General features: G+C 44.8%; 1 protein-coding gene across 5 annotated transcripts in view; it reads right to left on the reverse strand.

Moving 5' to 3' along the window:
• The window catches only part of LOC133553159 (mitogen-activated protein kinase-binding protein 1-like), a 70,965-nt gene that overhangs the window by 24,889 nt on the left and 32,945 nt on the right, over window positions 1-13,131 (reverse strand). For all 5 annotated transcript variants that reach the window (XM_061901046.1, XM_061901047.1, XM_061901048.1 and 2 more), the window contains exons 13-16: window positions 10,548-10,673; window positions 3,655-3,725; window positions 1,764-1,885; window positions 46-121 (exon numbers count right to left, since the gene is read on the reverse strand). In XM_061901046.1, coding sequence (XP_061757030.1) covers window positions 46-121; window positions 1,764-1,885; window positions 3,655-3,725; window positions 10,548-10,673 — 395 coding nt within the window. The remainder of the gene's footprint in view (window positions 1-45; window positions 122-1,763; window positions 1,886-3,654; window positions 3,726-10,547; window positions 10,674-13,131) is intronic.

A 13,131-nucleotide genomic window follows, 5' to 3' on the forward strand; every position in this document is an offset into this window, starting at 1 on the left:
ACAGCAAGAAATCTGTCTTCCGAAGAGAAAATTGAGAGACTTTACTCTGAGTAGGCTTCCGTCTTCACTCAGCGATCCTTTGTACAGCTTCCTCTGTTTGCCACTGCTGATATTGAAAATTCTGGGAATAAAATACACATACCATCAGCAAGAGTGTTGGGACAGTGTTAGTAACGCCGTTATTTTCGGCGGTAACTAGTAATCTAGCGCGTTATTTTTTATATTCAGTAACTCCGTTACCGTTACTACATGATGCGTAACTGCGTTATTTTACGTTATTTTTTGTGTCGTATCGGCTAGAAACTGAGAAGATCTGAGTGTGTTCTACTAGAGAGCTGCAGAAGAGGCACGGGAGAAGATGCACACAGTGTGTGTGTGTGTGCGTGTGTGTGTGTGTGTGTGTGTGTGTACGTGTGTGCGTGTGTATGTGTGGGTTTTTGTGTGTGTGTGTGTGTGTGTGTGTGCGTGCGTGCATGCGTGTGTGTGTGTGTGTGTGTGTGTGTGTGTGTGTGTGTGCGTGTGTGTGTGTGTGTGAGGAAGGGAGGGCGGGGGTTTGTCTATGTTTACTAACAAGACATCATGGCGCAGCCAAAGTGGAGTTTCTTAACATAGAGATATTCTCACCATTTTCTTTTGTCGAGCACAAAGAAAAGAACATTTTAGTTCAATGTAAGTTGTGTCTTGGATCAACAATCCTATCTACCGCCCTAAACAGCAAATCAAATCTGCTAAAACAGCTACAAAAGCAACATGCTTCGACAAAGCTAGTAAAGAGAGAGATACTTCACCTCCAACACCATCTTAGTAACAGCGGCTGGATTTTAATAGATGGACTGCTAGCCAGGACAAATTGATAGATCCATCGCAGCGCATGTGCTAGAAAATATGTAGACTATTTCTACAGTGGAGTCACCCGCTTTCAGGCAGCTAAATAGCATGAAACATCATACAGCAAATGGCACAGAAAACATTTTCCACGAACCTGGACACAGTGGACATGGAAAGCGAGCTAAAGAAAACACTCCAAACTCTGCCTCTGCTCATCATTCATCAATGAAGGTACACACACTCGTCAATTCTCGTATATACTCTTTCATTCTAGACTTCTAGAGTGTTTGATTATCACATCACTCTAAATGACAAACATAAAGAGGGATCCTAGTGGGCCAGGTCAATCATTCCTTATCTCTTAACTAAAACTGGGGAAATGTGTAGAGTGTTCTGGGCTTCAGACATTATTTAATTTCAGAATTCCTTGAGAGAAAAAAACACCTGGTTAGGCTTTGTGTATGTAGTGTGTGCCTTCCTTGGTTTACAGCTATGTTGTTATTATGCTGTTTGTTACTTATGTATGTTATGTTGCAGCTTATCAATTTGTTCTGGTCTGAAACTAATTGGCCCTTTGAAACATATATATGTATTTGTGTGTTAGATGTAGACCACATTGCTTAGCCGAGTTCAGTGATGCAAATGCACGTCAAGTTGATCAACAGATTGTATTATTCTCCAGTGCAATAACAGTACACAAATGAAGGCTAAAAGGGCATTAAAGGGGGCTTTAAAAAAATATATATATATAAAAATAAAATAGAAGTAACAAAATAGTTAATTTTCACAGTAACGCATTACTTTTTGGTGTAAATAACTGAGTTAGTAACTGAGTTACTTTTGAAATAAAGTAACTAGTAACTGTAACTAGTTACTGGATTTCAGTAACTAACCCAACACTGATCAGCACGCAAGCTTGCTGTTTCATTGCGCACCTGATGCAGCGGTCCTGGCAGCAGACAGCAGCGTACTTGCAGGTGGGGTCTACACCCATATCATACAGCGTGGTCTTCCTCACCGTGTGGTGGGAACGGCGGAACTCTGCTCCTTTGTCACTCTGCAACATCAAAAATACCAAGGAATTGAATGGAAACATATTTTTGTTTGTTTACTGAAATGTTTACAAGGTGTTCTCCAGTAATGTCATCACTAGCTAAAAATGTTTGTCATCTCATATCAGCACAATACCACCTCCAATGAATGCAGGGCTGTTTCTCGACTAACTCTTATACTTTAATGTGTAAGTTTGTTTTCCAAGCCTCCTCTCAGGTCGTGAACCTGACAGGCTAGCATTAGCTTATAGCTCGAGATGGACATAACTTTGTTTTTATAACCATGGGAAGGAATGTGAAGGACAGTGATGGGAAGACGAAGTGGATGAGACTCATAATAATTTAAGATATTTAATGATGAATAAATAATTAAATCAAAGAAAAAAAACATCAAAAGTATAACTGGGCGTGGAGCTAGTTAACTTGGTGAAGCAGTTGGAGCGTAACACTGCTGGTCTGCATTATAGTGAGGCAGAATGAGTCGATATTGCCAGCCAAGGATGTTAAAATAATATCTAAACAGCGGACATTTACCCATGAAAATATGGAAAAGCTGCTGATGATGTGTTTGATGGAGAAGCAGCGAGAAGACAGACCGTAGAAATCCACTTTTCAAGGTAAATAATGTAAATTATTATTACATTACTTCATACAACTCCACCCATCCATTCATTTTCTACCGCTTGTCCCTTTTGGGGTCGCGGGGGGTCACTGGAACCTATCTCAGCTGCAGTCGCGCGGTAGGAGGGGTACACCTTGGACAAGTCCCCACCTCATCGCAGACTTCATACAACTATTGTAGTAATTTGTATTATATTCTACTGTATTCATACAATGTTTATAATCTAAGAATGTGTTTTAAAAAAAAAATACATTTTAACATTTAAAATTGTGCCGCTTTTTGGGGGGGCCAAGCACCGATCAAATTGATTTTAATAAATTTCAATGACAGACATATTACATTTTTAAAAATGACCAATGTTCACGTGTCGACATGCAATCAGACAAATGTTTTAAAAAAACTCAAAGCTCGATAGGCGCCGCTGAGTGCCCTACCAGTGTGAGATTATGGGGATGCTCATTTATTTCTGCAGGCCAGCCAGGAGAGCTCCATAAATCTTACCTAAGAATAACAAGCCTTTGTTTATTGTGCTCCATAAAACTTAATGTTTGGGAGTCGAGGCAGCAGCAGTCTGAATCGTGCAGTCGAATGTAGGGGGAATTAGGTGACTTCTTATGCAACAAAACCCTGGCCCAGTTAACCAGGAGCGATTCACCAAGAGGAAAGAATGCAGCACCTTTTAGCACTTTAAGTTATGTAACCTGCAACTCCTTTGAAGTTACATGATGTAAAAAAACAACAACAACATTGTGGTAGGTTCTTGATCAGTTTTCAGGTTACAGGTCATTATATATATATATATATTTATATATATATACATATATTTAAATATATATATATATATTCAAATATATATATATATATATATATATACATATACATATCAAGCCATGGTGATGTTTCCTTGTTAAGTGAAAAGAAGCTGTTAATTCAACTCATCTTCAACACCCGCCAGATTGACAAGTTGACAACACATTTGATAACCAACAACGTGATAAAATAAACACCATATGAATTATGTATATATTATTTTGCTTGGTTGTAGCCTTGTTGGCTTTTTATTTTTAATTCTAGACGTAATGCGAAGCTACACATTTTCAGATTTAGGACCTCTCGCAGGTGTCGCATGTGTGCTACAAGGTTCAAGCTTACCGTATGGGCAGTGCGAAAATAGATGCTTTTATCCGCACCACAGCTGATCAACCTCACCTTGCTCTCATTGGCTGAGGAACAACAGGAAAACACACATAATTATGCAGAAATACACATTCAGTACAGTAAGCTACATGGGCAAAATAATCGGGACTGTAATTCATAGCGTTAAATATCTTAATACTGGTGTGCAAATCATTTAAACCAGATGGGGGGGTGTGATACTAGGAATATTGGTATGAATCCGATAACTAATAAATACAGGGCTAGTATCGCCGATACTGATACAGATATTTTGACGTGAAATTTCATAATTATTGAAAAATATTGTAAATTTGCCTCGAGTTAGTCTATTATGACTATTGTAACACAAATAAAATAGTTAATTCAAATAAAATTGTGTTTAAAATAAAACAATATAAAACAATGTATTCATATGAATTATTTTAAAACAATTTGTATTACATTGAACTATGTTGAATTATTCAAAACACCAAAAATGCAAAAATGTCCCAAAAGTGTAACTATAAAGATGTCAACAAAATAATCTAAATAACTTCCACTGCAAGCGGGGAGAGTTCTTGTTTCTTTGTGGAAGGTAGAGCGCCCTGTAATGGTTTGCCCTTAAAAGTGCTGCGGGGTATTCATGAAAAATAATCAGAATATTTATATATATACATATATATATATATATATATATATATATATATATATATATATATATATATATATATATATATAATTTTGACATTTGGGGCAGACAATAGATGTATGATGTATGCAAATGTGAATTAATGGATGAGAATATGAGAATGTTTGACGCTCTGGATGTCAATAAAAGCTAAGTTACAAAAAAATAAAATAATGTCAGTAGTCAGTATAGCAAGGAAGTGGAGGGGCAACGTGTACCTGAGTGAGCAGTAGAGAGAGAGAGAGGTGCGCTGTTTGCACTGACGAAATCGAAGAATCGCATAAACTGAGAAAAATCAAGTAATTTTCTGAACATGCAGACAAAAAACTGCAACTCAGTATCGATCCAATACCCAGCTTTGTGTGGATATTATCGATATTTAGATACACCCCTAATCCTATATAGTGCACTCAAACACATGTCTGATTGTCGTCAATCATCCCAGTGAAGTAAAAAAAAAGAAGAGGAATTTAAAAATATCAGCCAGGGTTCAAGGATGCCCTTATGGGGTTTAGGTGATGCACATGAAGTTGAAGAGAGTTTACCATTTTTAAGTTGCTTTGGAAGGCATTCCGTACATAAAAATTCCGTAGAAATGGAAAAAAACTTACCAATGTTTTCTATCTATTAGGGAGAGCTGGGGGCTGCGTTGGGCTAACAAAATTTGACCAGGGGCCAAAAGCCAACTGCATAAAAAGAAACTATATATATACACACATATTAATTGCTTATACATATATACGTGTACATATAACAGTTCCCCTTCCCTCCTCATTCTCCTTGACTTGACCACTGCATTCAATACTGCTGACCAAAACATCCTGCTACATCTACACCTCACTGCTGGTCTGTCTGGTCGGACCCTGGAATGGTTCAGATCCTCCTTCAACAACAGGTCAGAATAGGTAATCCTTGGAAGAGCTTGATCCCGTACTCATTATTCCACCTGTGGAGTCCCCCAGGGATCAGTCCTCAGCCCAACTCTATTTGTACTCACTCACATCATACACAGTCATTGAATTTCCTTCCACTGCTATACAGATGACACTCAACTCTACATGAAAACAGACCCCTCTACCTCTGTCTGTGACCTCTCACCATCTCCCCCCACATTCACCGCTTGTCTGGAGGAGATAAAGGCATGGATGAGCCAAAACGTTCTACAACTCAACAGCCCAAAAACAGAAAACATATTAGTCGGTGCCCCTAATCATGTGATGATCCATTCCCCGGACCATGTTTTTGTTTTAGTTTAAGACCCCCTTAGTACTGTTTCAGCACCCCTGAGTTTGTGTTCCTGATTGCCATGGGTGCTAATTATGTTCACCTGCCTCTGGTTAGTGGTCGAGACACGCAATGTCATGCGACCCAACCGTAACAGACAACAGCCAGCAAGAAGTTTTGCCGCAGAAGACATAGACCTGCTGGACGAGGGGACGTGGATGGTGCTTAAGGCAATGGAAGCGGAGACGCTCCGCTATTCTCCCGAGGTGATCGACAGTCTGGTGTGGGATCCCAAGGTTTCGCTGGTCTCCATCGACTATGTTTGATCTGGGGACATCGTCGCACCGCTCTCTCGAACGTGTCAGTGAAGGCGGAGGCCGCCCAAAAAGACTTCGACTCGCTGCCAGGACTTACTGACCCCTCAAGTTCCTCCTCCAGATCAAAGAAAGCTGCAAACAGCCCTGTCTTCCTCACCAATTATGTTTGGTAATCCCAATGATCACTTTGCCAAACATTTCACCGCTTGGGCTGTGAGCCAGATAAATACAAGCTCCGACGACGTCACACTGTTGGCGCATTTCAATGACATCAGGCACCAAGATTTTTTTTCTTAACCATTCTGTAAGCCTTCCGCCAAGGACATTGACTATTGCTGATTACCAGAACATTTTTATTGAGGCAAGATCACCTGGTCAGTCCCTGGTCCCAATGACTAAAGCCCCGCCCCCAATGACTCAAACCCCACCCACTTCCCTGTTTTTCCCTCCTTGTCTCCATGACAATCCCCTGTTGGGATTTTAAATGGATAGTATGGACAACCAAGAAAGGAAAATTCTACCCACTTTCAAACCTCCCACATCCCACCCTTGGCGTCTGTTCCTTCAATCACCAGAAGCGTCTGGTATCCGCTTCCTGGGGGGGGCCTCAGCTGCATCCAGCCATTCTGGTAACTCCTGCTCGGCACTGCCGCCTGTCCTGCCTCCTCTGCCTGTGGTGCTGCGACCTCCTCTGCCTGCTTCTCAAGCTCCCGACACGTCTCCAACCCAGCTCCCTGCTTCTTCCACGACAACGTCTTCGGTGGCTCCTCACACAAACATGACATCTTCCTAGTCTCCGGCAAGCCGTCCCACGGCGCCGCCATCTACCCTGTCTCTGGCATGCCGTCGCACGGCGCTCGCGGGCGCTCGCATGCAGCTCCCTTCAGTGGCCAATTAATGGACGCTCTTTGTGCCAAAGGAAGCGACGCCCAGGACTTCCGCGTAGGATTCTTCGGCTGCTAAGGTCCTGGCGCCACTCGCATCCGCCTTCTCGATGGCCAGGGAGTTCCGTGGTCGCCGCGCTGCCGCCGCCATCACCTGACTCACCCCTGTTGGATTCGGACACCAACAAGTTCTCCCTGTCCCCTCCCGTGATTTTTTAACTTGTTCTGTTTTGGGGGGGTACTGTGATGATCCGTTGCCCGGGTCATGTTTTGTTTTAGTTTAAGACTTCTGCTCATTGGCACCCTGCCTCTGGTACATTTTCTCGGACCACATCAAAACCCCAAAGACAATTTAATCCTTCAAAAACAACTCAAAACCTTCTTTTTGTTTGGACACCCCTGTATTAGATGCTATAAGCAGAAATCCACACATATTTTGCATAACTGTACTACATCATCAATAATTAATTGTTCATGTTGAGAAAATAATTTTCACCATATCAATATTACCCATTTTAAGAATGTACAACATCCATAGTTTATCATTAGTTCCAAAAGTTTGTCATTAGTTCAAAGTTCTGTCTGGTGTGAGAAAATCTATTTACTACATCACTATACAAGATGGCGCCCCCCGTGGCTGACGTCTTTGCGTCGTCCTCCCGACAACATTTACGTTTTTTATTTATTTTAGTACTAATTTGCATCCTAAATGCAAAGTTTTTGCACGCAACAGTGAGATATAACAGAGATTCACTTTTGAATATCGGAAAAGCTCACCATGAGCTCACTTATAGTCTGACGGACTTCAACTTTCTGCTACAACGACAGCCAGCTAACGACAAAACAACAACAAGACGGCGAGGCAAGAGAGCGGGGCTACATGCTAGGCTAAAGGCTAGAGCTACACGACCACCACTACCTAGCCTGCTGCTAACTAACGTGCGCTCGCTCGACAACAAGCTGGATGATCTGAGAACCAGGATTACATCCCAGCGTGAACTAAGAGAATGCTGTGCTCTTATTTTCACGGAAACCTGGCTTTCGGACAGCATCCTTGACTCTACTATCCAGCTAGCAACGCCCTCAGTCTACCGTGGGCTTCAAGAAAGGCGAGAGGCGGCGGCGTCTGTGTTTACGTGAGTAACCGCTGGTGCACGGACGTACAAGTGGTAGAAAGACACTGCTCGGACAACATTGAGTTTTTGATGGTGAAATGCAGACCCTTTTACCTGCCAAGGGAGTTCAGTTTAGTGTTTATACTGTCTGTTTACATCCCGCCATGGGCTGACTCCACTACAGCGCTAAAGCTGCTGCATGACGTCATCAGTAAACAAGAGACCGATGCTGCGTTCACAGTAGTTGGGGATTTTAACCACCGCAACCTAAAGAGCGTCCTCCCGAAATACCATCAATATGTGAACTTTCCTACGAGGGAAAAAAACTCTCTGTACCAAGTGTACTGCAACGTGAGGGGAGCCTACAAGGCTGTACCCAGACCACACTTTGGACTATCTGATCACATCTCAGCTTTTCTATATCCAGCGTACAGACAGCGCCTCAAGCAACCCCCCCCCCAGTGAGAAAAACTGTTCAAGTGTGGAATGAAGACACTGAACTAATGCTTCAGGACTGCTTTGGGAGTACAGACTGGGACATGTTCAAAACTGCTGCTCAGAAGGATGACGGTACTGTGGACATAGAGGGATATGCTTCCAGTGTCACTGGCTACATCAGCACATGTGTGGAAAACATTGTTCCCACAAAACAATACAAGATATACCCAAACCAAAAAACCTGGATTAACTGTGATGTTCGGTCCAAGCTACATGCCCGCTCCACTGCATTTGTCTCAGGCAACGCTGAGGACTACAAGAAGGCCAGATATGACCAGCGTAAATCCATCGGCAAGGCCAAGGGACAATACAGACAAAAGCTGGAGGGATTGTACTCCACCACAAATTCTTGGCGCATGTGGCAAGGCCTGCAACACATCACAGACTACAAGCAGGGGGGCAAGGGGGTCACAAACAGCCAACGCTCACTGCCAGATGAGCTGAATGAGTTCTACGCCCGCTTCGAGGTCCTCAACACCAACCAACAGAGAGGGGTTCTGACCACTGAGCGCACGCAGGACCCACCACTCACTGTGACAACAGCAGAGGTACCTACAGTTCTGAGGGGAACAAACCCACGGAAGGCAGCCGGCCCAGACAACATCCCTGGCCAGGCCCTCAGGGTGTGTTCATGAGTGCTGGCTGACGTACTTGCTGACATATACAACTTGTCACTAGCACAAGCTGTTATGCCCACCTGCGTTATAACCACCACCATCATGCCCCTGCCAAATAAAAACACTGTGACCTCTCTGAATGATGATCGCCCTGTTGTACTCACCCCAATAGTGATGAAGTGCTTCGAGAGGATAGTCATGTCACACATCAAGAAGACCATTCCAGACACACTGGACCCTATACAGTTTGCCTATCGGCAGAACCAGTCCACTGAGGATGCAGTCAACACCGTCATCCACACCACCCTCACCCACTTAGAGGGCAAGGACACTTATCCCAGGCTATTATTCATCGACTACAGCTCTGCTTTTAACACGGTCATCCCACAAAAACTGACTGCTAAACTCCTCACTGTTGGTCTGACACCAACTCTCTGTGACTGGGTCCTGAACTTTCTCACAAACCGGCCCCAGTCAGTCAGAATCGGCAACCAGACATTAGGCACAAAGGTTCTAAGCATAGGGACCCCCCAAGGCTGCGTGCTGAGCCCCCTACTGTACACCCTCTTCACACACGACTGTGTGGCCTCCCAGAATAACGCCAGTATCATCAAGTTTGCAGATGGTACTACGGTCGTCGGACTGATCACCGGGGGAGCTGAGGCAGGAAGGGAAGTAGCGGAACTGGTGGCCTGGTGTCAGGATAATAATCTCTCCCTGAACACAGACAAGACCAAGGAGATAATTATTGATGGAGAAGGAATGCACAGTACACATCTTTGTACTTGGGGGGACAAAGGTGGACAGGGTGAAAACCTTTAAATTCCTCGGGACCCACATCAGCGAGGACTTCACCTGGGATCACAACACCCAACAAACAATAAAGAAAGCCCAGCAGCGACTGTACTTCCTAAGAAGGCTGAGAAAATTTGGTATGCCAGCCAAAATTCTCAGCAACTTCTATAGAAGTACGGTTGAGTGTCCTTGCCAGCTCAATCACGGTCTGGTATGGAAACTGCACTGCTAAGGACAGGAAGGCACTCCAGCGAGTGATTAAAACTGCTGAGTACATATCAGGAGCAGCATTCCCCTCACTACAGGACATGTACTCTACCAGGGCCACCAGGAGAGCACACAATATCATAAAGGACAGTACACACCCCCAGCACAGTCTCTTCAGCCTCCTACCATCAGGCATACGATACAGGAGCCTGAAATCCAGGACTACGAGACTGACAAACAGTTTCTACCCACAGGCCATCAGGCTTGTGAATACTAACTTGTGAATACCAGCACGCAGGCAAGCTTATCCTAGCTTTGCTAGCACCGAAATAGTCACCACTCTTACGCTGGCCAAGTTGGCAGGTTTTAAATGATAATCTAAAAAAAATACAGTAAAAACAGCGGAATTCAACATCTGGAATGCCTAAATTAAAGGAGCAGCGCTGCAAAACCAACAGAATAAGCTTTGATGTGTGAAAGCACAAGAGGTAAAAAAAATTTGAAATTAGTTTGTGAGATGTTGAACAAAGTTTCATGCGGCTCACCGGCAAAGCGAACAGCGGTTATGGATGAGGAGTGCTCGTCCAGGGTTTGCACCAAGCTGTAGTCGGCAGCGGCATCCAGGATGTGGATCAGGCGGTCCCTGCTTGCCGTGGCCAGCAGCTGCAGACCTGTGTGGCGAGAAATTAATCGATAAACACAATGTATTATGCAAGGTTGAATGGGACCTAATAATAATAATAAATACATATTTAAATAACTACTCATATTAGTCAATAATTAATTGCAATTGGAAATAAATACATATATGTAATATTAAATGTGCCATTAATTAACATAATGTAAAATTATCTTGATTTGTTTCAATAATAAATTTTTTATTTCACAATTTAAAGTCATTTTATTTTATCGGGTTCTAACTGTGGAGGAGTTGTTGGCCTTATTAGAGAACCACCAAGTGAGCATGGAAATGCTGAGAGCCACCTGTATGAAAACGGCCAGAGACACCGGAGAAGAGAGGCTAGGCCGCGATCGCCGAAGAACGCCACCGCCAGCTCTGTCCACACCCCGATCTCAGGGCGCTGCCCTTGAGAAACCCAGTCGGCCCCCACAGCGGAAATGTTATGTGTGTGGACACCCGGACCACATGTCTTGGGCGTGCCCGGAACGCGACCGCGATGCCTCCATGGCCACAGCCCCTAGCTCAGATGCAGGCAAACCGTGCCTCCGCACGGGGAGTGAACGACAACATGCCAGCCTTCCAGTAAAGATCGGGGGCACCGATGCACATGCATTGCTGGACAGTGGGAGCGCTGTGACTCTGGTAAACGCTGACCTGGCCGGACCCCTCAGCGAGGACACCGTTCCAGTGACGTGTGTACATGGAGATGTCCGCCAGTATCGGGTGAGTCATATACACGTTCAGACACCCCGAGGTGATGCACTGGTAGCAGCTGGAGTGGTACCAAACCTGCCTGTTCCACTACTCAACGGGTCCGACTGTGTACTATTTGGCCGCATCACTGCCGCAACAATGGACTCAAAGGTATGAGACCGCTTGCAGCCTGCCCCGCGTTTAGGCCCCACGGAGTGACAGCTCAGCTGAAGAGGAGCGACGGGAGAGCAGGAACGAGGAGAAGGCAGAAGACGAAGGGGACCCCTTTGTGGAGTACCCCGTACCGGAAGAGAGCGTCAACCAAAAAACGGGATATTTGCCACGGCCCAATGGAATGATCAGAACCTCAGCTGGGCCCGACAGCAAGTCGTGGAAATTGATGGACAGAAATGTGAAGGGGTGAGTGCACTTAATTCACCATATTTTCTGATTTAAAATGGTCTTCTGTATAGAAGGGTGCTAACTAAGGGCAGGGACATAATTGAGCAACTGCTGGAGCCTAAGTCTCATATCTCCCGAGTGCTTTATCTTGCCCATACTCACCAGCTGCGAGCTCACCTAGATGTACAAAAGACATATGACCGCATAATAACCCACTTCCATTGGCCTGGTGTGAAACGAGCCATAGAACACTTTTGCAAGAGCTGTCCCGAATGCCAAAAGAATGCACGTAGACCCACGTATCAAAACCCCTTGGTCCCGCTCCTAATCATCGGCACCCCGTTTTCACGTCTGGCAATGGACATCGTTGGACCACTCCCAAAGTCAGCCAGAGGACATCGCTACATACTGGTAATACTAGACTATGCCACCCGATATCCTGAGGCTGTACCATTATGCACAGCCTCAGCTAAAGCTATCGCACACGAACTGTTTATGATTTTTAGCAGAGTCGGAATGGCAGATGAGATTTTAACGGACCAGGGCACATGTTTCATGTCACAAGTGCTAACCATGCTCTATAAATGGTTAAATGAAAAACGCATACGAACCTCTGTATATCATCCTCAGACAGATGGCCTGGTGGAACGTTTGAACTATACGTTGAAAAGGATGCTTAAAAAAAATAGCCGACGAAGACGGGAAAGACTGGGATCACCTCATTCCATATGTCCTCTTTGCTATCAGAGAGGTACCCCAGGCGTCCATTGGCTTCTCCCCCTTTGAGCTCGTTTATGGCTGACGTCCCCGAGGCCTGCTGGACATTCCAAAAGAAACCTGGGAGAACCAACCCTCGCCACACGGCAGTGTGATGGGCCCTGTCGCCCAACTAAAATCCCGGGCTCGCAAAATCTGGCTAATGGTAAGAGAACACATGGAAAAAGCCCAAAGTGAACAGGCAAGGACGTATAACAGAGGTACCACACTCCGAGAGTTCCAGGTTGGGGAAAAAGTGCTGGTATTAGTCTCCTCCAGCAAATGCAAGGTCCTGGCCAGATGGCAGGGGCCGTATGAGGTAATTGAGAGAATGGGGCCCGTCAACTACGAGGTAAACCAGCCAGGCCGGCGAAAAGGTCACCAAGTTTACCATGTTAACATTTTGAAAAAATGGCACGCGGCAGAGCCGCTGCCATCTGCTGCTTTTTTAACTGCAACCCCCCCCCCCCATACAACTCCCCCGGTACCTATAGGAGAGGACCTCTCCCCATCCCAAAAGCAGGGGGTGAAGGAACTCCTGGGACGGAACAAGGACCGCCTCTCGGACCTGACGGGAAGGACATCAATGATCAAAC

This window comes from Nerophis ophidion, linkage group LG05 (genome assembly GCF_033978795.1).
Source record: "Nerophis ophidion isolate RoL-2023_Sa linkage group LG05, RoL_Noph_v1.0, whole genome shotgun sequence".
NCBI classification, from domain to species: Eukaryota; Metazoa; Chordata; class Actinopteri; order Syngnathiformes; family Syngnathidae; genus Nerophis; species Nerophis ophidion.